We start from the raw sequence: 24,328 nt of genomic DNA, 5'->3' as shown, positions 1-24,328 counted from the left end.
TTCTGCCTATATTCTTTTCACCTAGTGGCCCAGTTGCTCCTGCTTTTATAGTCAATCTTTGCAGCCCATTACTCAAACCATATCTTTACTAACTGCCCTTACTTGCAGTTCTTTGCTCACTCCTTGGTATCTATTCTGTAGTTCTGAAATATTTTAAGATCTTTTCATCTTTCACTCATCTTCACCATTAAATCTTTTTATTTACACATGTTCATCTCGTCATAAATACTTGTACTTCTATTTCTTCCCTTACTTTTAAGGTTTTTCCATGCTTGAATTGTCTAGAACTTAGGGTATTTTTCAAAGTAAATTGCTATCAGCCTTTGTGAGAGCTATCGTCTTCCAGATTCGAACTTATTCAATATTTTGAAATTATTGGACATATGCTTACCCTGTTCTAAAAAATTACATGTAGCATTGTACTTCTAAATTTCTGTTTTCCATTAAGATAGTAAAAAAGTGGTTCTTAACACTAGCTGCATATTGGAATTAGCTGGTATTAGAATAAAAATACTCATTCCTGGGCCCCACCCCAGTGAATCTGATTTAATCTCTGTGATTCTAATGTTCAGCCAGTGTTGAGACCCACTGTTGTAGGCACTGATAAACTACTGAAGAGTTTTAAGCAAGAAATGATATGGCTGGGTTTAGAAACATGGCACTGGTAGCCAAAATAAATGTAAAGTCATTGTAAAGAGGGAAGAGATTTCAGGCCACCAGTTCAGAGGCTGATGCAACAGTTCAGATGAGTCTAGATAAGAGGTGAAAAACCTGAAATAAGGAAATAGTAAAGGAGAGGAGAGAGATTGAAGGAGTGGGATCAATAATATTTGGTGTCACCAGTGTTGCGGGCAAGTGAGAAACAGATAAAGGATGACTGAGAGATTCTTGTTATGGGTTCCGGGTAAGCTTTTTCAGCTCAAATCCTACTCCAGCTCCTTTTGTAGGTTCCAAACCACAGTTTCTGTGCACATGAAGGAATAAGAGTGGGATGGATAAACAAAGTACTACTGTGTTAGTAGCCAAGCAGTGACTTGATTATGCCCAGTAAAGAATTCCTTGGTAAACATGACCAGTGGAATGAAGCTTGGCCCACATGGACTCAAGATTCTTCCCACCTTGGATAGTCTGACTTCATTCTGTCCCAAGCAGAGGTATATGTGAGAAGAGGAAAGAAAAGAGATCCACCTGGACCAAATCTGCCCAGATCATCTTACCTCAAAAGTCAGGAAAAAGAGGAGTCTGGATGGTCCTAACAGGAGTACGTACCTTGGAAAATAGAAGACACAGATACGTCCTCCAACTTACCCCTGATCATTATTGCTGCTTACTTATGGACTAGGTACTGTTCTCTGCACTCGATACAGATTTAATTTTCACAACCGCTCAATGAAGTAGATACTATTGTTATCATCATTCCCACTTTACAGGTAAGGAGGCACAGAGATATGTTGAATAACTTGTCTAAGATTACACAGTGGTGGCAGCATTGAACCCAGGGGAGAAGAGGAAGAAGGCAAGGCCTCAAGAGATAGTCAGTCCCTTCTTTGTTGCCCGGAATTGAGAACAACAAAAGAAGTTGCTGTTAAGAACATGGACCTGTAGGACACAGTAACCTCACCTGCCAGTTAAATGTGGTCTAGTCAAGGGCTTCCCTGGTGGCGCAGTGGTTGAGAATCTGCCTGCCAATGCAGGGGACACGGGTTCGAGCCCTGGTCCGGAAAGATCCCACATGCCGCGGAGCAACTGGGCCCGTGAGCCACAACTACTGAACCTGCGCGTCTGGAGCCTGTGCTCCGCAACAAGAGAGGCCGCGACAGTGAGAGGCCCGCGCACCGCGATGAAGAGTGGCCCCCGCTTACCGCAGCTAGAGAAAGCCCTCGCACAGAAATGAAGACCCAACACAGCCATAAATAAATAAATAAATAAATAAATAAATAAACCCAAAGTTAAAAAAAAAAAAATGTGGTCTAGTCAATATTTCAGACTCTGAGCAAAGAGTTTAGCATTCCTGCTTCCTCTAGTACAGAGTTAGGATGCTAGAGTCTTCTCACTCCATATCCTAGCTGTGCAGTCTAGTCAGGAACGGTGCTGCTAATGGAGATAGGGCGTATGCAGGAAGGGGAAGTGGTTTGGGGAAATGTGGAAGGAGGTGAGTTGTGGACATGTACAGTGTGTGGGTAGGGATAAGCAGTTGGAAACACAGAGCTGGAATTTTGGAGAATGATCTGGACTAGGGCTGGATTTAGGAGCCCTTATAGGTCTGCATAGGTCGTCCCTGCAGACTGCTTTCAAGGACCTTTTCTATTTTATAGCCTTAGTCTAGTTCTTAGCGCACAGTGTTTCTACCTCATTAACTATTGTGGAGTATGCAGCACAAAGTGAAAGACTCAAAGACTCACTGCAGTGTTTCATCACCTGTGTGATGGGCTGTGCTGTGGCAGGATGATAGAATAGGAAGAACAGCATGCCAAAAACTACCTTAAGGTCACCTGATCCAAATGACTACCTACTTTCTGTTAAATCTTTTGGTTTTTCTTTTTTTTTTTTTATCATTGTGGTAAAATATACATAACTTAAAATTTATTATTTTAACTATTTTTAAATGTACAGCTCAGTTAAATCCATTTACTTTTAATCTACATCCCCTCCCGCCCCTTCCCCACTCAGTCATTATAGTGGATCAAAAGGGCCTATACTTCTCCCTGGAAGTATACCTTGAAAAAATTTGCTCTGTGTGTACTTTCCCTTAGAATCATAACATTTTGGAAGTGGAAAGGGCTTTTGAGATTAATCTAGTCCATTCTTAGTGACAGGTAAGGAGACTGAGGCTCAGAGAATTTAAAGTGACTTGTCTGGGATCATGAGTATTTGCAAAAGAGCTGGGTTCAGTTCTCAGTACATATTCTTTGTCTGTGTTTTCTTTTTCATTGCTCGAGCTGCCCATCAAACTGAACCTCTCTGATTTTGCTCCCTCATGCCCCATTATTTTTTTCTTTTGAGAACACTTCCGTTCTTTCAGGGTGAACTTTACGTATTATAACCCTTTGTACCTTGCATGGCATCTTGCGTTTTTATGTGCTCAATAAATGCTTATTGAGTGGATATTTCCTAGACTTCAAACCATTCTTGTTTTTTTCCTCTTTCCTCTTTCTTAGAGTAATGTATCCTATTAAACTTTAAAGAAATCCAGAAATCTGGCAGATTGGCAAAGCTTTTAACTTTGTTTTTGAAATTTGCTTGCATAAGTATTAGTTCTGCATCAGACATTCTAATTCTATCCCATCTGCTGGGTCCTAATAGCCCCCTTGTCTCAGGGTTCTCAGAACAGGAGGAAGAGAAGCCAAGTGTTACTCTGAAGTCTGACAAATTAGTTATTAGCAGACTGACTCCAAGTGTTGATTGAGATAAGAGAGGAAGTCTTTGAGAAAAAAGCCTGGATATATTTTCATTAATCCCCGGGAGAAGGCTGTAAGCCTAAGTCTTTTTCCCCCATCTTTTTATGTTGAAGCATAATGCCATATTCATACCCCATCCCCACCCCTCATGCATGTTTTGTTGACTTTTTTTTTTTTTCTTCAGAGAGAAACTAAGGCCTCTGCCTTGCTCAGTGGCATGGTAAATGCTCCACGTGTGAAATCCAAACATGCTTGTGAAATAAAATATGTCCCTTCTTTTGACTGATAGTGAATGAAACTAAGCCAAAACTCTTACTTAAGTTGAACTAAACCTTGTGATGTGAAGGGGAAATGAGCACAGTTCATTAATTAGCAAATTTTCTTTCTCTGAGGTAGGCAATAGGTACTTATTAGTTGCCAGATCTTGCCTGTGATCTACCATCCCTGTATCCCTTTATCTGATTTGAGTCACCTCCTGTTTGTTATTAGATTTGTCTGCTCCTTCTCTCTCTCTTCAAATAGCAGTTCTGAAAGCACTTCAATAGCTTAGTCATTTTAAGATTTTAGCCATGATTCTCTTCCTTACTAATAGGCTTACTTTCTCTCTAGTGATTGCTCCCTACTATAGGTGTATAAAAGCTTTCCTCATCCCCCTTATCATTTGCTTCGTTAATGTGATTTCCTTCTGTTGAGTACGGCCCCCATCTGCCTCATGGAGCCATTAAATTATTGAGTGCATTCTGTAAAATTTCTCTCAGCCTATTTTAATTTCATGTACCACATTTTTTCTCATTTGAAACTGTATTGCTTCCTGCATTTGGATTTCACATTTTTTAAAAAAGGAGATTGTCTTTTTAATTATATTTGGCCTAGTTCTCCATTGTCACTACTTGTACCATATGGGAAGTCTCTGGAATAACAGTCTTGGTTTCTTTCTATCTTATTAGCTTCCTATTCTCCTTCCTTCTCCCCTGCAGCTCTTCACCCTCTCCACTCTAATGCTTTGGGAAGCTACTAAGAAGTTTAAATGGCCTATGTGAAAATATGTCAGTGTCCCGTTTTACCATATATATGTAACATTTATAATTTATACCCTGCCTACATCCCAGAGGGATACGAGGTGGCTTATGATTTTTTAAAAAAAACAACACACACACACATGCACAAAAACCGCATGTCCAACAGGTATTGTTAAAAATAGTCATAAAGGGAAATCAGAAACCATTTAAGGCAATCTGTAACACAAAGTACTTATCAAACATAAGAAGAACATTTCTATAAAAAGTGAAAGAAGAACATAACCTTTTAATTATGCAAGGGCTTTCCTATTTTAGGCTAGTAGTGAAAGAAGATTGTAATTGTGGTCTGAATGTTTCTGTGTCATAACAAAATGACTGACAATATTTCTCACTTCCCCTGACCCCTTAGAAAGTCTTGTCTAAAATAGAGAACTGAAGGGGTTTTTGGTTTGTCCCCAATTACTGTTGTCAACCTCTTTAGTCTGACTTTCTCACTAACAGGCACCATATATTGACCACCTGCCATGTACCAGACCAGCTAGAAGTCAGAGATGCATTATGTCATTTACTCCTCATCATTAGGCTGTGAAACAGTTGATATTACTTTGTGTCAGAGATGAGGAAACATCTAAGTAGGTAGCTGGATCAAAGCTTTACAGGTAGTAAGTGGTAGAATGAGGGTGTGAATCCAGAACTTTCTGATTCCCTTTCTATTACTCTGTGATCCTTCTTGTTAAAGAACTGTATTGGAAAAGTTAGCCATGAAAACTCCAATATTTACCTCCACCTCCAGTTTTGTTTAGTGTAGGGCTTCCTAATGTGAAGTTCAAGGATATGCTTAAAATGGCATGCTGGGAGAGCGGACCACACAGAGCCCGGACCACCGCCACCGCTGCCACCGGCCTAGTTACCATCACAGCCCGGGAGGAGCCGCAGCTGCCGCAGGGGGCCCCAGTCACCGTCGCCGCAACCAGGAGCAGCGAGGCCGAGACCCGCTGCCGACACCACGCCCTGCACGACGGGCAGCGGCGGCGCTGGGCGCGGCGGCCCGGGCGGCCTCACATCGGCAGCGCCTGCCGGCGGGGACAAGAAGGTCAGCGCAGCGAAGGTTCTGGGAACAGTAAAATGGTTCAGTGTAAGAAACGGGTAGGGCTTAATCAACGGGCATGACACCAAGGAAGATGTATTTGTACACCAGACTGCCGTAAAGAAGGAGAACCCCAGGAAGTACCTTCGCAGCGTAGGAGATGGAGAGACGGTGGAGTTTGATGTCGTTGAAGGAGACGAGGACGCGGAGGCAGCAAATGTTACAGGCGCTGGGGGAGTTCCAGCGCAAGGCAGTAAATATGCCGCAGACCATAACCATTATAGACGCTCTCCACGTCGCAGGGGTCCTCCCCGCAATTACCAGCAGAAATACCAAATTAGTGAGAGCAGGGAAAAGACGGAGGGATCCGAGAGTGCCCCCGAAGGCCAGGCCCGACAGCGGCGGCCCTACTGCAGGCGAAGGCGCCCACCTTACTGCGTGCGGAGAGCCTATGGGCGTCGACCACAGCGTTCCAACCCTCCCGTGCAGAGAGAAGTGATGGAGGGTGCTGACAACCGGGGCGCAGGAGAACGAGGTAGACCAGTGAGACAGAATATGTATCAGGGTTGTAGACCACGATTCCGCAGGGGCCCTCCTCGCCAGAGACAGCCCGGAGAGGACGGCAATGAAGAAGATAAGGAAAATCAAGGAGATGAGACCCAATGTCAGCAGCCACCTCAACGTCGGTACCGCCGCAAATTCAATTACCGACGCAGATGCCCAGAAAACCCTAAACCACAAGGTGGCGAAGAGACAAAAGCAGCCGATCCACCAGCTGAGAATTCGTCCGCTTGTCTGCTCCCGAGGCTGAGCAGGGCGGGGCTGAGTAAATGCAGGTTTACCATCTCTACCATCATCCGGTTTAGTCATCCAACAAGAAGAAATGAATACGAAATTCCAGCAGTAAGCAATGAACGAAAGATTGGAGCTGAAGACCTTAAGTGCTTGCTTTTTGCCTGCCGACCAGATAACTAGAGCTATCTGCATTATCTATGCAGCATGGGGTTTTTATTATTTTTACCTAAAGACGTATCTTTTTGGTAATGACAAACGTGTTTTTTTTTTTTTTTTTTTTTTAAAGCCTGGTTTTTCTCAATACACCTTTAAAGGCTTTTAAATTGTTTCATATCTGGTCAAGTTGAGATTTTTAAGAACCTCATTTTTAATTTGTAATGAAAGTTTACAGCTTGATTTTTTCAAAAAAGCCAACAAACTGCAAGCACCTGTTAATAAAGGTCTTAAATTTTTTAAAATGGCATGCTGATTTGCACATGTATATGTATGTTGGGGATTATACATATTTTTCTCATGTCTTAGTATTGGCTTGAAGTTCTGATGTGGAACTAATTGCCCTGCAGTCTCCTTGGAGGAGTCAGGAGAGAGGGAGAGGGAAACCAGGGTGAGGGTGAATGAGTGAATACTGACCAGCCTATGCCTAACTCCAGTGCTAGCAGTTAGCTGTGCTTTGAGGCAGAAGGGTACTAACATGTACTGAGACAGACATTTTACATTATTATTTTAGATAATTGTCAAGCAGCCTTAGTGGTAAGTGGTTTTAGCCCCAACTTAGAGATGGGTAAAGTGAGGCATGGAGAATTAAGCAAGTTTGTCCAAGGTCACGTGAGTAGAAAATGGACTCATCAGTATTCCACCGATCAGTGCAGGTTTATCTGACTCGAAAGCCCATGGTCTTTCCCTTACAACATGTTCTCATTTCTAGCGACTGTAATAGCCAACATTTATTGAGCTGTTACTATGTGCCAAACAGGATTCTTACCCCCTTACTGGATTGTTTCATTTAATCCTTACAGCAGCCTTAAGAGCGACACTCATTATCTTCATTTTACAGGTGAGTAGATTGAGGCACAGAGAATTAAAATAACTTGGCAAAAGGATCAGAGGGTGAGAGGGTAGCGAATCAGGCATAGTCTCTGCTCCAAGTCCACTTTCTTACAAAGCGTAGTTTCAAGACGTTTTTACTAGGTAGACCTACACTCTCTATGCTTCCCCCTTCATTTTCCTTACCTGCACGATAAACATAGAGGAGCTATTTAGAAAAAAGAGTTTGTTTGCCTTTTTAGGAAAGTAGGTTTAAGAGGGAAATCCTTTGAGGCATTGCATATGAGTACAGTATTTACCAGTGTAGACCTGAGCTCTAGCAGGGCTGCTTAGGTAAGTACTACTCATGATACTTGGCTATGATGAGTGAAACAGTGATCATCTCTATTTTCATTCGTCACTTTAATAAAGATAACAAAAAACTCAGCCTTTTTAATGACCGTGTTGCAAGAATATTTCTTAACCCCCATCCTTTCTCCCAATTCAGTCAGTTATTAGTAGGGACTCACCTTATTTCCTGTTCTTATGCCCAGTAGCCTGAAGTTGAGTGTAGGGTTTTATTGCTTTGCTTTGGTCAGTGCATCCTCAATTTAGCAAGCATGATGCAGTTCTGAAGGAAGTACCATTTGCCTTTGGCACTGTGGCTAAGCATATTCCCATGAAATGAAGTGACCTTTGCGGCACACGGACCCAGTGCCTCACTCTCCTTGAGTCTCCAATATTCAGAGCGTGGTGGTGCTTCATGGTATAATTCTTTGGCTTGTATTCAACTTTACTGCGGGAAGGGAACAGAAGTGTTGTGTGTACTGAAGTGATAGTAATTCAAAACCCACGTACCTATTGTTCTTTGAATTTTTGTCTTTCATCTGTTGCTGTTGTTCATTTAACAGAACTCTTTTACAACCAAATAAAACTAAAGAATGAAGAAAGCTGGGTCTGAGTCTATGCTCTGATCTTTACTAGCTTCTATGGCCTTGGGCAACTTATTTATGCTCTCTGGGCCTCAGTTTCCCCATCATCAGGATTAGAGAAAATGTATGGTAAGCATCTGGTACAGATCCTGGCATTGAGCAGATGTTCAATACAGAGAAACTGCTATTATTATTATAAAATGCAAAGACAGTCTTATGATGTAAAAGCTTGAGATTTGTTATTGTAGTAAATAGTGTTACCCTGTGGACTGCTTTGTATATAGCTTATGTGAAATCCAAGGAGAACAGTGAAACAGTGTTTGCAAAAGGAAAGATAGCTCTTTATTCCCTTCAAGGGACAAAAGCAGCTCATTATTGTATCAAGTAGTGACTGTTGCTATTGAAATGGTTTATTTGTATGTTTTTTTCTGTTTTTTTCCCCTAGGGATTTATTTGTGGCTTTTCAGTAGCAACAGGTGCAGCAGCAAGACTAGTGTCAGGATACGACAGCTATGGAAATATCTGTGGGCAGAAAAATGCAAAGTTGGAAGCAATACCAAACAGTGGCATGGACCACACCCACCGGAAGTGAGTAGACTGGCTGAATGGTGAACACTGGAAACTTTGAAGGGGAGGGGGCATCCTGCTTTTCTTACTGTTATAAAGATAATATCTTACGGAATATTATTTTTGTATGCTTCCTGTTGATGTTTTTTATTTTCTTTTTCACTGTCCACTTGAATCGTTTCTGGTTTTGGTCTATAAATACATTTTCCAGGAAACAAAATTAGGTGCCATGTTAAAATGGGCTACCTTGAGGTTTTAATGAGTAAATGCGTGATTTGAGAGGGTTACTCTTGTACTCTGTTTTCCGACTCACCTTTAGGCTGTACACTAAGTTTTAACACAGAAAATAATATAATATTTTTCTTCCTAAGAGTGTACTTGATGGAAGGCAGAGGGATAATGGATTTTGACACATTAAAGTTACAATGAAGCATTTTGTGCTGCATCATTTATAAGTACACATTGATTTCCAATTTTATAAGAAATATATTTTCTTTGTCAGACTTAGAAATTTCTTTTGGTTCTCAAGGTTCAGCTTTTGGATTTCATGAAATTCCTGACTTAATCGCCTCTTTTCTTCAAAAGAGCTATTTTTCATTTTTAATGTCTGTGAGGAAAATATATTTCATCAAACATTTTATGTATGATAGTATGTTTGTTCAAACTGTGTATTTATGCCCCATCAAACTTTATTAGACAGGTCTAATAAATAAATACAGGTCTTCAGAATTAACCGAATTAATTTTAAGGTAACAGGTTAACCAATTCCATTAATGAACTTAATAGGAAAAGGCTAAAGCAGATAAAAACATTTTTTAGACTGTAGTTCTATTATATTTGGGGGGATATAATAACTATATTTATTGTTAGATAAATCTGTTGGTTAAATCTGGGCCCCTACTTAAGTAGAAGTTTCATTTGATAAATGCAAAGACTTGAAAAAAATCCAAGTAGTTCATCATATCTTAGAGATATTCCTCCATTTAATGAAGGAATAATGCAGTTCAAATAAATAATTCTAAATAATGATAATGAATACTTGTATAGCATGCCATAGTCAAAAAGTATATAATACCAACCTGTGGGGTAGGTGTAGCAGAGGCTTAGAGAGATCGAAATGACTTCCCCAGAAGTCTGGTGGGCAGTGGATGTCCAAGACAGACCATGGGCTTTTCTCTTGATAGGTACCTGCATCCCTTAACAGAAGAAGTGAAAATTGGACTCTTAGAGCATAACTTGGAGAATTGTTTCATTTGTCCTTCTTTTTGATTGCTTCATGAAATTAACACAAATTTTAGGCTTTGTGTTATTTGTTGTAGCAAATCTACCCATACTTCTTATTTTGAAATAATTTTAGACTCATAGAGAAGTTGCAAAAATAGTATAGAGTTCTGCATATATATATATTTTTGAAGGTAGTGTCAAATATTTGTAACTCTTTAATGCTGTTGACATGTACCAAACATGAAATATTTCCATTTAGATAATTGAGACAGGAGGAAAAGGGCTCTACTTCCTCAGGTCTACTGCTGAGATGAGGTCATGATCTTTCTTATGGCTCCCTTTTTAACTTGCTGATAACTCCAAGCATATTCTTACCATGAAGTTTGTGTAACTGTCACTTCATCCTTAAGCTTATGGAGGTTCATTTGGTCAGTTTTTAATTTCAAATCCTCAGATTATTCTATGTACATCTTGGCCTCTTGCAAAGAAAGCCTGCTTATTTTTCCGAAAAAGTGGTTCCCTTTCCTTGAATGCTTAGTACAGTTGAGACACATTCATGGATAGCTGTAGGGTAGTGTCCCAAGTATAGCTACGCCTTAACTCATGTATATATGTTTAAAATTTATTTTTGATCTCTACTTCTTCTTCTCTGCATATGAACATTTTAGCACTGAGCCATCTAAGTATTTCTATCTATAAGTAGTAATTTTTTTAATAAATGAATGGTACTGTTTTGAACGTATCTTTCTCAGGTAAGTCTATACTATTTGGATTTGAGAGGAGGTAGAAAATCTTTGTGTTTGTTACCTATACTCCATCCTTTTTTTTTTCCTGCCAAATGCATTGGTTTCCTCCTTTTTCACACATACATCTTTGGCTTTATTATGAATACCATGCCCTTCCATTCCTATAGAAACTTTTATACCTGTTTTGTCTGCTGTTACCTCAACTTGACCTTGATCATTTTCTCCCATCCCTTATCCTCAGCCCCTAGTTCCTGGTACTTACTAGAACTTCCATACATAGTTGTTGAATAAGTTAATGAATGAATCCTCTAAAATCTTGAATACAACTCTTTCTTGCCTTCATGAATATTGTTTCCTCTATCAGAAAAAAAAAAAATCCTCTTATTCTTCATGTGGCTAAATTCTATTCATCCTTCAGCTCTCAGTATAAATGTTACTTCCCAGAAAGGTCTTTTTTAAGCTCATAATTTGTCTCATTTTATCCTGTAATATGTGCAATTATACATTTATTTTGTGATTATTTGTTAAATGTTAGTCTCTTCTAAGTTCCATGAAAGCAGAGGTGAGGTCTGTTTTGTTCACTGCTGTATCCTCAGTACCTGGAATGTAGTAGGCACTCAATTAAACGTTTGTTGAATGAGTAAATAAATTTATTTATTGTTTTGAATATGTTCTCAAAGTGAATTACTGAGTCTGAGGATCTGAATATTTTAAGGTTATTAATGCATATCACTAAGTGCCTTTCCATACAGTCTGTTCCATTTACATTCCCACCAACAAAGTGTCTGAGATTGCTTTATCTTTGCTAGTATTATTAGTTTTTGTACTAATCTGATCAACCACAAAGTGGTGTTTTATAGTTTTAATTTGCATTCCTTTGATTATTCATGAGTGTGAAAGCCCCCCCCCCCCCCCTTCACAACAGATGAAGACTGTTGTGCCAGCATATCTATTCTTGGTCTTCTTATCTCTAATCTTCTCCATCCTTTATACTGTGATAGGATTAAGTTCTTTGAAGCACTTTTTACTGTCATTTCCCTGCTCAAGAGCCTTTCCTTTTGTGTGATTACCTACAGTACTGAAAATGAGCCCACTTAGCCCTACCGTGACCTAGACCCAATGTACCTCTTCAGTCTTAGCTCACTGTTTCTCAGTGTAGCGATACTATTGTCCATGGTATTCAGTTTATTCTACCTCTGTGCTGTCCCTCTACCTCTCTGCCAATCTGAATTCTTGAAAGAATGTGGGTCTCATACCCTCTCTATGGTATATTTCAAAACTAACTTTATCCCAGAACTTTATACTTGGATTTCTATTGCCTTTAAGTTGTTCTCTAATTACACCGTGCTTCTTATCTGCTTGTATTAATGATCAGTTGCTAGGTAACAATATTTCCATAAACTTAGTGGCTTACGACAGGAGACATTTATTATGTCACAGTTCCTGTGGGTCAGGAATCTGGATTTGCCTTAGCTGGACTCCTGCTTCAGAGTCTCTCAGAAGGCTGCAATCAAGGTGTTGGTCAGAGCTGGCGTTCTACTGGGGAAGTTCCCCTTCCAAGCTCAGGTGGTTGTTGGTAGCACATACCCCTTGAGGATTGTTAGACCGAGAGCCTTAGCTCTTTACTGGCTGTCAGCCAGAGGCCACCTTCGTTGCATGCTACGTGGGCCTGTCCACATGGCAGCTTACTTCAAAGCCAACAGGGAGGGAGTCAATACAGAGAGCCTGCTAGCAAGATGGGAGTTACAGTCTTATGTAATGTAACTATGCAGGTAAGATCCCCTCACCTTTGCCATATTCTACTGGTTAGAAACAAGTCACAGGTCCGACCCAAACTTAAGGGGAGGGGTCTGAATTATAGGATGTAGGGATAATTAGGGCATCTTAGAATCTGAGTGCCACACTACCCAACTCTGTCACCCTGGAGCACCATGTTTTGTATGACTCCCAAATTTCAGAAACCAAGTGTTGTTTCATAAGGGCTTATTGAATTGCAATAAAATAGGAAGGAGGTAAGTCAAGAGAGTCATGGGAAGGGAAATGTCTTTGACCTGTTCTAACCAGAAAATTTAAGATACCAAGACGACCGTAAGAATTCTATAGTAGTAAAGAAAAGGCTGTGTTTTATTTTTTTAATCATTCTAATTATAATTGTTCTTTTTCTCCAAATAATATTTACTGTACTAATAAAGATGTATAGGAACATGGCAGACAATATTTTATGAGATACTGGAAGGCCTCAACTTCAAATGGATTATGTTCCCAAAGTTGATTTTTAAGTCAGTTGCTTGAGATGTATAAAACTTTTCTGCATAGAAACAATGCTATAAATAAAGTTCTGACTCTGGGTCAATGTAGAAAAGATCATTTATCTTAGAACCATAAAATGCCAGAGATGAAAGGGATCTTTAAGATTATCTAATAGGTAACCTCCTTAAAGCATTGCATCAAATATTTGTGAGTGCCAACTAAGGCCCGGAGAAGAAAATGACTTGTATTTATAGCTGAGCTATGGTATTAATGGTACTGTAAAGCACGGGTGTGGCTTATAGCCATTTTTTTTTGGTAGTGGGGATTGGAATGGTAATAATATATTTTGAACTCTGATTGGCAATTCCCAAAACATATCTCTTCCGCCACATTCTAGATTGCCTATCATTTTCAAAACCATAAAGCTAGTCTTAGGGCTTCCCTGGTGGCGCAGTGGTTAAGAATCTGCCTGCCAATGCAGGGGACATGGGTTTGAGCCCCAGTCCGGGAAGATCCCACATGCCTGGGAGCAGCTAAGCCTGTGCGCCACAACTACTGAACCCGTGTGCCACAACTACTGAAGCCCACGTGCCTAGAGCCCATGCTCCACAACAAGAGAAGCCACTGCAATGAGAAGCCTGCACACCTCAGCAAAGAGTAGGCCCCGCTCACCGCAACTAGAGAAAGCCCGCATGCAGCAATGAAGACCCAACACAGCCAAAAATAAATAAATTTAAAAAAAACCCAAAAAAATAAAAAATAAAATAAAGTTAGTCTTAGAGTGTATGTGTCAATTTTTAGACAGAGAATCATTATTATTATAGAAATTGTTCCCAGAAAGGAAGCCCCATCTTTTTTTATTTTATTTAAAATTTATATTTATTTATTTATTTTTACAGTAGGTCCTTGTTGGTTATCTTTTAAATATAGCAGTGTGTACATGCCAATCCCAAACTCCTAATCTATCCCTCCCTCCTTCCTTCCCCCTCTGGTAACCGTAAATTCATTCTCTAAGTCTGTGAATCTGTTTCTGTTTTGTAAATAAGTTCATTTGAATAATTTTTTTTTAGATTCCGCATATAAGTGATATCATATGACATTTGTCTTCCTCTGTCTGACTTACTTCACTTAGTATGATAATCTCTAGGTCCATCCATGTTGCTGCAAATGGCATTATTTCATTCTTTTTATGGCTGAGTAGTATTTATATATATATATATATATATATATATATATATATATATATATATATACCACATCTTATTTATCCATTCATCTGTCGATGGACATTTAGGTTGCTTCCATGTCTTGGCTATTGTAAACAGTGCTGCAATGAACATTGGGGCGCATGTATCCTTTCAAACCATGTTTTTCTCTAGATATATGCCCAGGAGTGGGATTGCTGGATCATATGGCAACTCTATTTTTAGTTTTTTCAGGAACCTCCATACTGTTCTCCATAGTGACTGTGCCAATTTACATTCCCACCAACATTGTAGAGGGTTACCTTTTCTCCACACCCTCTCCAGCATTTATTTTTTGTAGATTTTTTGATGATGGCCATTCTGACTGGTGTGAGGTGATATCATTATAGTTTTAATTTGCAAAATGAAATCATCCATCAAATCTCTGCTTTATCCTTATCAATTTGGATAAAGCAGAAATGCTTCTAGTTCTAAGATACCTGAATTAGTGTATATGAGGACTATATGGGGGCAAAGCATCTAGCTCTGTTGACCCCTGGTAAGACGATTGGAGGAGGGGAGGTACTGTGTTTCCTCCACAGATAGTCCCCTTTTCTGGTTGCTTGGGATGGGAGAGGCTAAGGCAAGGTGGCAGTGGCTCTTAGTATACATAGGCTATCGTAAAGCCGGGTGAGGGTATGTAGGGAACTGCTTTTAATCATTTTGATATAGGCATTATATTATTAATAGAACTCTGTTCTCCATTCTGCAAACAATCCTAACACACAGCTTAGTGTCCACTTTCTTTGTTGCTCTAAGAAATTTTCTCAGCTTATCTCACTTATCAATATTGATCTTTCTGCAGAGGTTCTGAAGGTACCTCTAATACACAAATTTTTTTTGTGTGTGTTTTTTTTGCACAAATCTAACGTTCTTCTTTATCTTTTTGGCTTTTCTCTAAGGAAGCCATTAAAGTCCCAACCACTGATAAAGGCTCTGTGGCCCTAAAATGCCTCTCAGATTTCAGATAAATCCGTGTCAACAAGATGTACAGGAAGTAGAGGTCTGAGGAGGTTGATGGCATGCATGTGTGAGTAAAATCCATAGGGGGCATTTTATTTGAGACCTTTTTCAGTTACCTTCATAATCTTTAGCAGGGTATCTAGTGTGAGTTTTACTTCTTTTCTTTAACTGTCTCATTCCCCAGAAATCCACAGCTTAGAATGTTTGTGCTGGAAGGGCCCTTGAGATCACTGAGCCCCTTCATTTTATAGGTGAAGAAACTGGGGTCTAGGAAACATCAGTGACTTGACAAAGACAGTAATACCAGGACTAGCTCTCCACTCTCCATGCTTAGTCTAGTGCTCTTTGCATTATATGCTATACTGTCTCTGGTAAGCTACACAGTGATTCTACTTTCTCACCTTTTTCGCTTTTGGGGCCTCTCCCTTCCAACATTTAAAGATGAAAGAAACTTTTAGTAGAACATGCAAAGAAGAAAGGGCAGGTTATATAAATCAATAAAGTTATAACTAAAGAAACTTTGTGAGGAACCAAAGCACCTATACAGTCTCTGAAGGCTTTGAATAATTTGGAGGCAATCTTGTGTGTTTCTTTCTCTGTAAGATAAAGAATATGAATTTTAATGATGAAATGCATTATTCTCATTTCACATTTGTATATTTTTACCATTTGTATGTGTTAAATATTCATTGAAAAACATGTAGCTTAAAACTGGCAATGTTACTTTCTTAGTAAGATCATTGATTATTTAATAGGCAATAGTCTTATTTTAAAGAAACTGTCTATTTTTATAATCTCTACATGGATACAGAATAGGACTTCAGGGAATTCCCTGGTGGTCCAGTGGTTAAGACTCCGTGCTTGCAGTGCAGGGGGCCCGGGTTCGATCACTGGTCAGGGAACTAGATCCCGCATGCTGCAACTGAGACCTGGCATAGCCAAATAAATAAATAAATAAAATATTTAAAAAAAAAAAAGAATAGGACTTTAGTGGCCACTGAATCTCAGAATTCTGTAGGTTTAGTGTCTGGTTCAGTCTATCCCATGATTGCTCATTACCTTATTAACTTTTTTCCCCTGGTTTCTTTTTTTTTTTTTTTTTAATTGAAGTATAATTGATGTACAATACTATATAAAGCTTATTAACTTTTATGATGTCTTATTTATTATTTAGGGGGTTGGTAGTGATATTATACCCATATGAAGAATGTGTTCACATTTTAAACTACTCATGACCAGATTGCCCAGCTTTCTGGGCCTATACTATGCCATATAACCATATATTTTAGGAAGAACTTAAAAAAAAATTAGTTCTCATATAAAACATAGGTCTCTTTTGAAGACTTTTTAAAGAGTTATCAAATCTTGTTGACTATGCATACCTGTCTCTGTTTGAAAAAAAAAAGACTAGAAAAGTAAAGATAAAATTTGCTAGAATATTCACTTTGAGGATCCTTTTATCAGCTATGTACAGTTCTTCATGTTTACATCACTAGGGCATATTTCTTTTCCTCCCAATGACTTAAATCAAATTACTGCCCACTGAATGACTATCCTTCACCATTCTTTAAAATTCTGTTTATTATTTTATTTAGTCGTCAGCAAACATTTATTGAAAATCTACTGTGTGCTAAAAACCTCTATTAAGAATAACAAAATAGGAAACAACCTAAATGGCTGAAAAGAGGTTTGCTTTAATTAATTAATTCATTCATGAATTATATTTCTTGGCCATCTTCTTTGGGTTAGGCATTGGAGATTATACTCCTGAGAAAAATAGGCACACTCTTTTATCTCATGGAAATTACAATCTAGTAGAGAAAACAGAACTTAATAATATCATCATACAATCACAAATGTTATTACAGCTGTCAAAAGTGTTATGAAGGGCGAGATATAAGGGCACCAGAGTGGTTTTAACAGGAGGACCTGGCCCAGTCTGAATACTATGGAACGGTAAAAATGATGGTATAGAATTATGTCCATTGACGTGGAATATCCACATAACATTATTAAGGGGAAAATAAAGTTATAAATCAGTATATATAGTGTGATTTTTATTTATATATATGAAAAATACATGTACATAATAAAGTACAGAATGACATGAAAATATTAACAGTTGAATTATTAACTGTTGAATATTAACTGTTGAATTATGGGTCATTTAAATTTTCTTTCATGCTTCTTTTTTCCCTAAGTTTTCTACCATCAGTGTATATTATTTGGGCAATGAAAAAAAATTAGAGTTAAAAAAAAAGGAATTCACAGTCCCTGTCCTTGAAGAGCTTGCGTTCTAGTGAGAAAGACAAAATACACAGATAAACTATGACAGTGCAGTGTGGGGCATCCTATAAAAGTGTTGTATATTGAAAGCTGGGTGACTCCAGTTTCCTGGGTTCCTAACTGCAGGCTGGTGGGGAAAATAAGGCAATTTGGTGGTAGCACTGGGGGCACTATTGTGTTCAGTTCCACTGCTTCTGTAACAAATTGCCACAAACTAAGTGCCTTAAAACAATAAAGTTTTGTAAATCAGAATTCTGTGCACAGCACAGCTCAGCTGGTTCCCTGCCCCAGGTTTCACAAAGCTGACATCAGAGGGTTGGCAGGGCTGTGTTCCTTACTAGAGGCTCTGGGGAATGAATCTTCTTCCAAGTTCATTCAGGCTGTTGGCAGAGTTCAGTTCCATGTGGCTGTAGGACGAGCTTCCATTTCCTTGCTGGCTATCAGCCAGGGGTCATTCTCAGCTTCTAGAGGTAACCTATGTATTCTGTAGCCTATATATCCTGTGGCTTATGGTCCCTTTCCTTCAACAACAGTGGGTCAAATCCTTCTCATGCTTCAATGTTTTTGACTTCCCCTTCTTTAAGGTTGCCTCTTAGTTCTAGATTGTCCATGTGGGTTGGAGAATCTCTCACCCAATGACTGGGGGTTCAGGAACAGAGTCATTCAAAGTAGGGTTTTTTTAGAGCCCCAGTTAGGTGAGTTGGGGGTTCAGAGCAGAACTTGCATTCTAGCAGGGGAAAAATCAAATAAAGTAGATCTGTGGAAGGAGGGCACACATAGTGATGATGGTGCAGGAGGGAGCTGATGATGGATGGTCATGTGGGTTCTTGGGCCAAGAGGCAGCTCCAAGAGCCCACCTGTAGTGAGGATGAGATTCTGATTAGAATGCTAAACTTGGTTCTTGTTGGCTGAAGAACATCGTCTGCAGGTTGGAGTTCTGCAGGCCAACCTAAAGCCTGATGAAAACTGGTGCACACAGTAAGGAGCTCCCAGCTCTGTCTTGTGGAGTTGTAGAAACTTAGGAGAACAGAGGTAGCACATTTATCCATTGTGCTGGGTTTTACGTAGTGTCCCGGGTATTCTTCAGAGCAGCCCAGTAGATATCTGCTCATTCCCACACTTAGGGATAAGTTTGAACAAATGGAGATACTTTGAGCCTTTTTTGAGTTTGCCTTTTCTTCGAGGGAAAGCACTCTCCTCTGTGCCCTCCTGTCAGATACTCTCTGACTGCAACATTAACCTGCCACCTGTCCTAGTTTGGCTTGACACAAAAAAGAGCAGCCTAGATAGATACTTCACTTGAACTTGCATTTGTGGACTCATTTGCCCACAAATTTACAAGCATTTGGAAACAGTAACATTTATGGTGTTCTATGGAAATTTACTGTATTATTTATGCAGTTTTTTCCTAATTTTTCATTTTTCTCTCGTGGAAGTTGTGAAAATGATAGTTAAATTTTCAGAAAGCAGATTTATGATGGCAACTTTGGAAAACAGTTTTTGTCATTTCATGATTACACCCTCTTTATCCTGAGTTTTTAAAACACTTTTTACGAAGTAATGTCTGTATTGCTAGTGAAATTCTTCCTTTAGGAAAATACTTACTCTGGATAATACTGCTAGCAATTTGAAAGAAGAGATCCAACTTCATGCCATAGGAAATTCAGGACTTGAAAGTCAAAATGTTGAGCAGATTCTAAATAAGGAAGTAAAAAGCCACTCAACAGAATTAGATGATAGACATACACCTAGGCAAGGGAGGGATGATTGGTTTCTCTGTGTTACCTGCCTAGGTTGTATACTTGACATATCTAAGTTAAACAACTGATTACACATCCTCAACCCAGAGTCTTACTACTTGGGTTGGTTCCAGGTTAACCAGACAGCTGTAAAAGTTCTTTGTTATTTTGTCATTGTACATAAGCTTATGGATATGACCTTTGCAATATACTTTAGGTTATTATGAACCACTTCAACTGAATTTTATAGTCATCAATTTGCAACCTACTTATGTTTATCTGGATGTGAGAGTTGAGGGCAAGTGCGAAGTTAGAGGGTATACAGTCCACACATGACCACACTCACTCCTGACACCAAATGCAAGTTCAGGGGTCCACAAGACCACCCTTAGGTTCGATAGTTTTCCAGAAGCCCTCACAGAACTTACTGAAATCTATTACACTCACAGTTACAGTTTATTACAAGGAAAAGCAAACAGATATAAGGAGACGCTAACAAGAGAAGCTGGTACTGTTGTTCTCTCCCCCTGGAGTCAGAGCATGTTACTTGCTTGGCATTGATGTGTGGTAATATGCATGGAGTATTGCCACCTGGGAAGCTCAGCCAAGCTTCAGCATTCAGAATTTTTATTAGGGCACCATTATGCAAGCATGATTCATTACCCATGTGGCTGACTCAGTCTCAGCCCCTTCTGGTCAGGCTAATACCATATGATCCAAAACTCCTGGTCTATATGACATTGCTGATCTTTCTAAGAGTGGTCAACTTCCACCCTAAATCCTATCTGGTGAGGCCCACCTCCAACCTTCACATTGTTGACTACCTGCCATAACCTAAATCCCCAGGCAAATAAAGACACTCCTACAAAGCTTAGAGATTAACTCCCAAAAGCCCAGGGCAAAGTCCAGACCTCTTTCTGAGTAGGTTAAATTTGTTACTACCCACTGGGACTCTTTAGATTAAGTTGGATTTTGTAAAATGCATTTTCAAGATGAAATTTAAAATATAGTCTTATTGAGGTATAACTTACGTATAATAATTTATCCATTTTAAGTGTACAGTTTTGGTAACTATACAGTCATGTGCTCCCCATCATAATCCATACTTCTTTTACCCCCAGAAAATTACCTCATGCTCAGTTGCAGTCAATCCATGTCCCATCCTTGTCCCCAAATAACCACTGATCTGCTTTCTGTTAGTATAGTTTTGCCTTTTCTAGAATTTCATATATATACATGGAGTCATACAGTGTGTAGTATTTTCTCACTTTTTTTCACATAGCATAATAATCTGAGATTCATCCATGTTGTTAAATATATCAGTAGTTCGTTCCTTTTAAATTCCTGAGTAGTATTACATTGTGTGGGTATATCACGTTTTGTTTATCTGTTCACCAGTTTTTGGATGTGTGTGTGTGTGTGTGTGTGTGTGTGTGTTTTCCATGCTTAACATTATTTTTTTCTATTGTGAATAACACTGCTTTGAAAATGTGTGTATATGATGTTGTATGAAGGTCTGTTTCATTACTCTTGGGTAGATACCTAAGATTGGGATTGCCAAGTCATATGGTGAGGCTATGTTTAACTTTATAAGATATTACCAAACTGTTTTGCATTCCCGCTAGGAAAGCAGGAGAGTTACAGCTGCTCCATCTCCTCACTAACATTTCATATTATCAGGCTATTTAATCTTAACTATTCTAGTACATGTGTAGTGGTATGTTACTGTGGTTTTAATTTTCATATGTCTAGTGACTGATGATGTTGAGCATCTTAAGTGCTAGTTGACCATCCATATATCTTCTTTTGCAAAGTATTTAAGTCATTTACACATTTTTAAATAAATTGGTTTGTTTGTTTTAATAAGTTATGAGTTCTTTATGTATACTAGATAAAAGACCTTTGTTGGGCATGTTCTGTAAATATTTCTCTATTATGAGGTTTTCCTTTTCATTTTCTTGATGGTATCTTTCGACAAATGAAAGTTTTTAATTTTGATGAAGTCTAATTTATCCATGAGATAAATTTTAAAAACATCACACAAAAATTGTCTTTTTAATGGTTCATGCCTTTTCTGTTCTAAGAAATCATTGCTGTACCCCAAAGTCACAAAGATTTTTTTGTTTTCTTCTGGAAGTTGTTTTTTTTTTTTTTTTTAATTTATTTGTTTATTTATTTATTTTTGGCTGTGTTGGGTCTTCGTTTCTGTGCGAGGGCTTTCTCTAGTTGTGGCGAGCGGGGGCCACTCTTCATCACGGTGCGCAGGCCTCTCACTATCGCAGCCTCTCCTGTTGCGGAGCACAGGCTCCAGACGTGCAGGCTCAGCAGTTGTGGCTCACGGGCCCAGTTGCTCCACAGCATGTGGGATCTTCCCAGACCAGGGCTCGAACCCGTGTCCCCTGCATTGGCAGGCAGATTCTCAACCGCTGTGCCACCAGGGAAGCCCCCGGAAGTTTTTTTATTTAGCACTTATGTTTAATGTTTGTGTACAGTGCGAGAGGTCAAGGTTTGTTTGTGTTTCCCATACAAAAATCTAGTTATTTCTGCAGCATTTATTGAAAAGATTATCTTCCCCATTGAATTACCTTCGCACTTCTGTCAGAAATAGATTTCATTTTAAGTCTGAGGGCATGAGGGAAGTTTATGGAGTTTATAGTAGTGGCAGGTACCAATATTATGGAGAAATAGTCTATTTAAAATTAAACATAATAAGGATGTCACTTTTTTTATAGTATTATTTTAAGTAAATAGTTGCAACAAATCATATAAAAGAGATAAGTGAAATGTGTGTAGGTCAGTAGAGAGAAAAATAAGGCTATTTGTCAATGACTAGGGACTGTATCCTGAATGTTTAGGAGATTCAACAAAACCATGTCTTGAAATGAGATGCTTAAATCATGGGTTATAAAAATATGCCTAACTGAATTCAGTCATTTATTTTATCAGTAGACAAAACGTAATGAAAAAGATAATACTTGTTTTATTAAAAAATCTAACAAGATATAAGGCCAAATACAGAGCATTATAATACTTCAATAGGAAAAAAGAAAACAAATAGTAAGAGAAATATAGTCTACTCCTGGTTGAGTGGTCTTAATATGATAAAAGCGACAATACTAACGAAGTTAATTTATAGATTTAATATAATACCAGTTAAGATCCCAATAGGATGTTGAATTGAATTTGAGTGATAGTATAAATCACACAGTAAAGGAGCAGGCAAGAACTTCAGGGGACAAATGTTTTTAAAAGTTATTCTTGTTCATAAAATTATTTGAGACGGTTAGAATTAGGTCCATATATTTTAAGATAATTAAATGAAGATAAAGATCAGGAGCCATACCATGGAAGTAGAGAAAAGATTAGACCAGAAATCTAGGTTAAGTGTGGTTACTGAAGTTGATCATCAAATTAACTGTGAACTTTCTGGCTTTGAAGGCAGAAAGGGGAAACTCGTAGGTTTTACCAGAAGTTGCAATTCAAAGGCCTTTAGGCAGACACTGTTAGTCACTTAGGTGGCCTGGAATAAGACAACAGGGAATGTTGGACACTTTGAACTTTATATGTGTGTGCCCATATGAAGGAGGGGAGGTAGTGGCTGATTGATTCTAGCTAATTCTTGGCATGTGGGTACATGGGCCCAGTGATACTAATTTTTCAAGAGAAGCCGGAAATTTATAGGCATGCTTAGGACCTAATCACCTCCCAAAGGCCCCTATACCTCCTAATACCATCACCTTTGGGGGTTAGAATTCAACATGTGAATTTTGGGGGGACACATTCAGACCATAGCACCTATCATCTACTGATTTTTATTTTATTTATTTTGCTTAATTAAATTAATTAATTTATTTTTGGCTGCATTGGGGTTTTGTTGCTGAGCGTGGGCTTTCTCTAGTTGCGGCGAGTGGGGGCTACTCTTCGCTGCGGTGTGCAGGCTTCTCATTGCGGTGGCTTCTCTTGTTGCGGAGCACGGCTCTAGGTGTGCGGGCTTCAGTAGTTGTGGCTCACGGGCTGTAGAGTGCAGGCTCAGTAGTTGTGGCACACAGGCTTAGCTGCTCTGCAGCATGTGGGATCTTCCCGGTCCAGGGCTTGAACCCATGTCCCCTGCATTGGCAGATGGATTCTTAACCACTGCACTGCCAGGGAAGCCCTACTGATCTTTAAATACTGGCAATTAGTGTACTGGCCAGACAAAATGTGTAGGGGGAAGGGGTTACTCATTGTCTGAGTAAGGGTTATGTGTGTATAGTTGTCATTATCTAATTAAGGATTGTGTAGCTTAGAGAGGAACAAAGGGAGTTTTGCCATTCAAGACCAAAACCTATTCCAAAGTATATTAACAAGACTACCTGAATGTGTGTTAATAATAGTGATGGAAACAAAATAGAAATATCAGAAATAAACTCATAGTGGTTTAATATATGAGAAAAGCGATCAGTGTTTAATAAAAAACATTGTTGAATGATAATATGAAGAAAACTGCATTTAGCTCTATCTTAATCTCATACCATGTGGAATAAATCCCAGATGAGTTAAATATTTTTAAACAAACATTATGTACTTACCTTTGTTATGGAGAGGAGATCATTTATACATTGCTGAAGCAGTAAAGAAATAAAATAGTACCAAGGTAGGCATGTTTGATTATCAAAAACTTTGATTCTCTGATATAAAAAAAAAATCAATGCAGTGAGAGTAGTATTTGTAGTTTTTCTCTGATAGGTAAGATTTTCCATGAAATTGGGATGTATCTATAAGTAGACAGGTAACCAGTTATGGTTTACACTGTAACCAAGGATGGTTTGCACTAGAGAGAAAAACATGAATATGTTTGGCTTAAAGATCTTCATTTGTAAAGTGAAGATAATAGTAGTACCTACTTCCTAGGGTGTTTTGGAGGAATGACTATGATAAATGATGTCTACTCCTTAGCACATTGCCTGGAACCATAAATGTTAACTGCTATTTATTATAATCATCTTCATTATTACCATCTTCCAAAACAAGTTTCAAAGTTACTTATCAAAGCTTTTAACCCAGTTGGGGAAAACA

The 24,328-nt window shown here is 38.8% G+C and overlaps 1 protein-coding gene and 1 pseudogene across 3 annotated transcripts in view; both read left to right on the top strand.

The window, feature by feature from the left end:
* Positions 1-24,328, top strand: part of SLC44A1 (solute carrier family 44 member 1) — a 214,737-nt gene that overhangs the window by 49,389 nt on the left and 141,020 nt on the right. For all 3 annotated transcript variants that reach the window (XM_068552739.1, XM_068552738.1, XM_068552737.1), the window contains exon 3: positions 8,700-8,842. In XM_068552739.1, coding sequence (XP_068408840.1) covers positions 8,700-8,842 — 143 coding nt within the window. The remainder of the gene's footprint in view (positions 1-8,699; positions 8,843-24,328) is intronic.
* Positions 5,261-6,457, top strand: LOC137770430 (Y-box-binding protein 1 pseudogene; annotated as a pseudogene).

This window comes from Eschrichtius robustus, chromosome 10, assembly GCF_028021215.1.
Source record: "Eschrichtius robustus isolate mEscRob2 chromosome 10, mEscRob2.pri, whole genome shotgun sequence".
In the NCBI taxonomy this organism is placed as follows: Eukaryota; Metazoa; Chordata; class Mammalia; order Artiodactyla; family Eschrichtiidae; genus Eschrichtius; species Eschrichtius robustus.
This window is presented reverse-complemented; position numbering and strand designations above follow the sequence as displayed.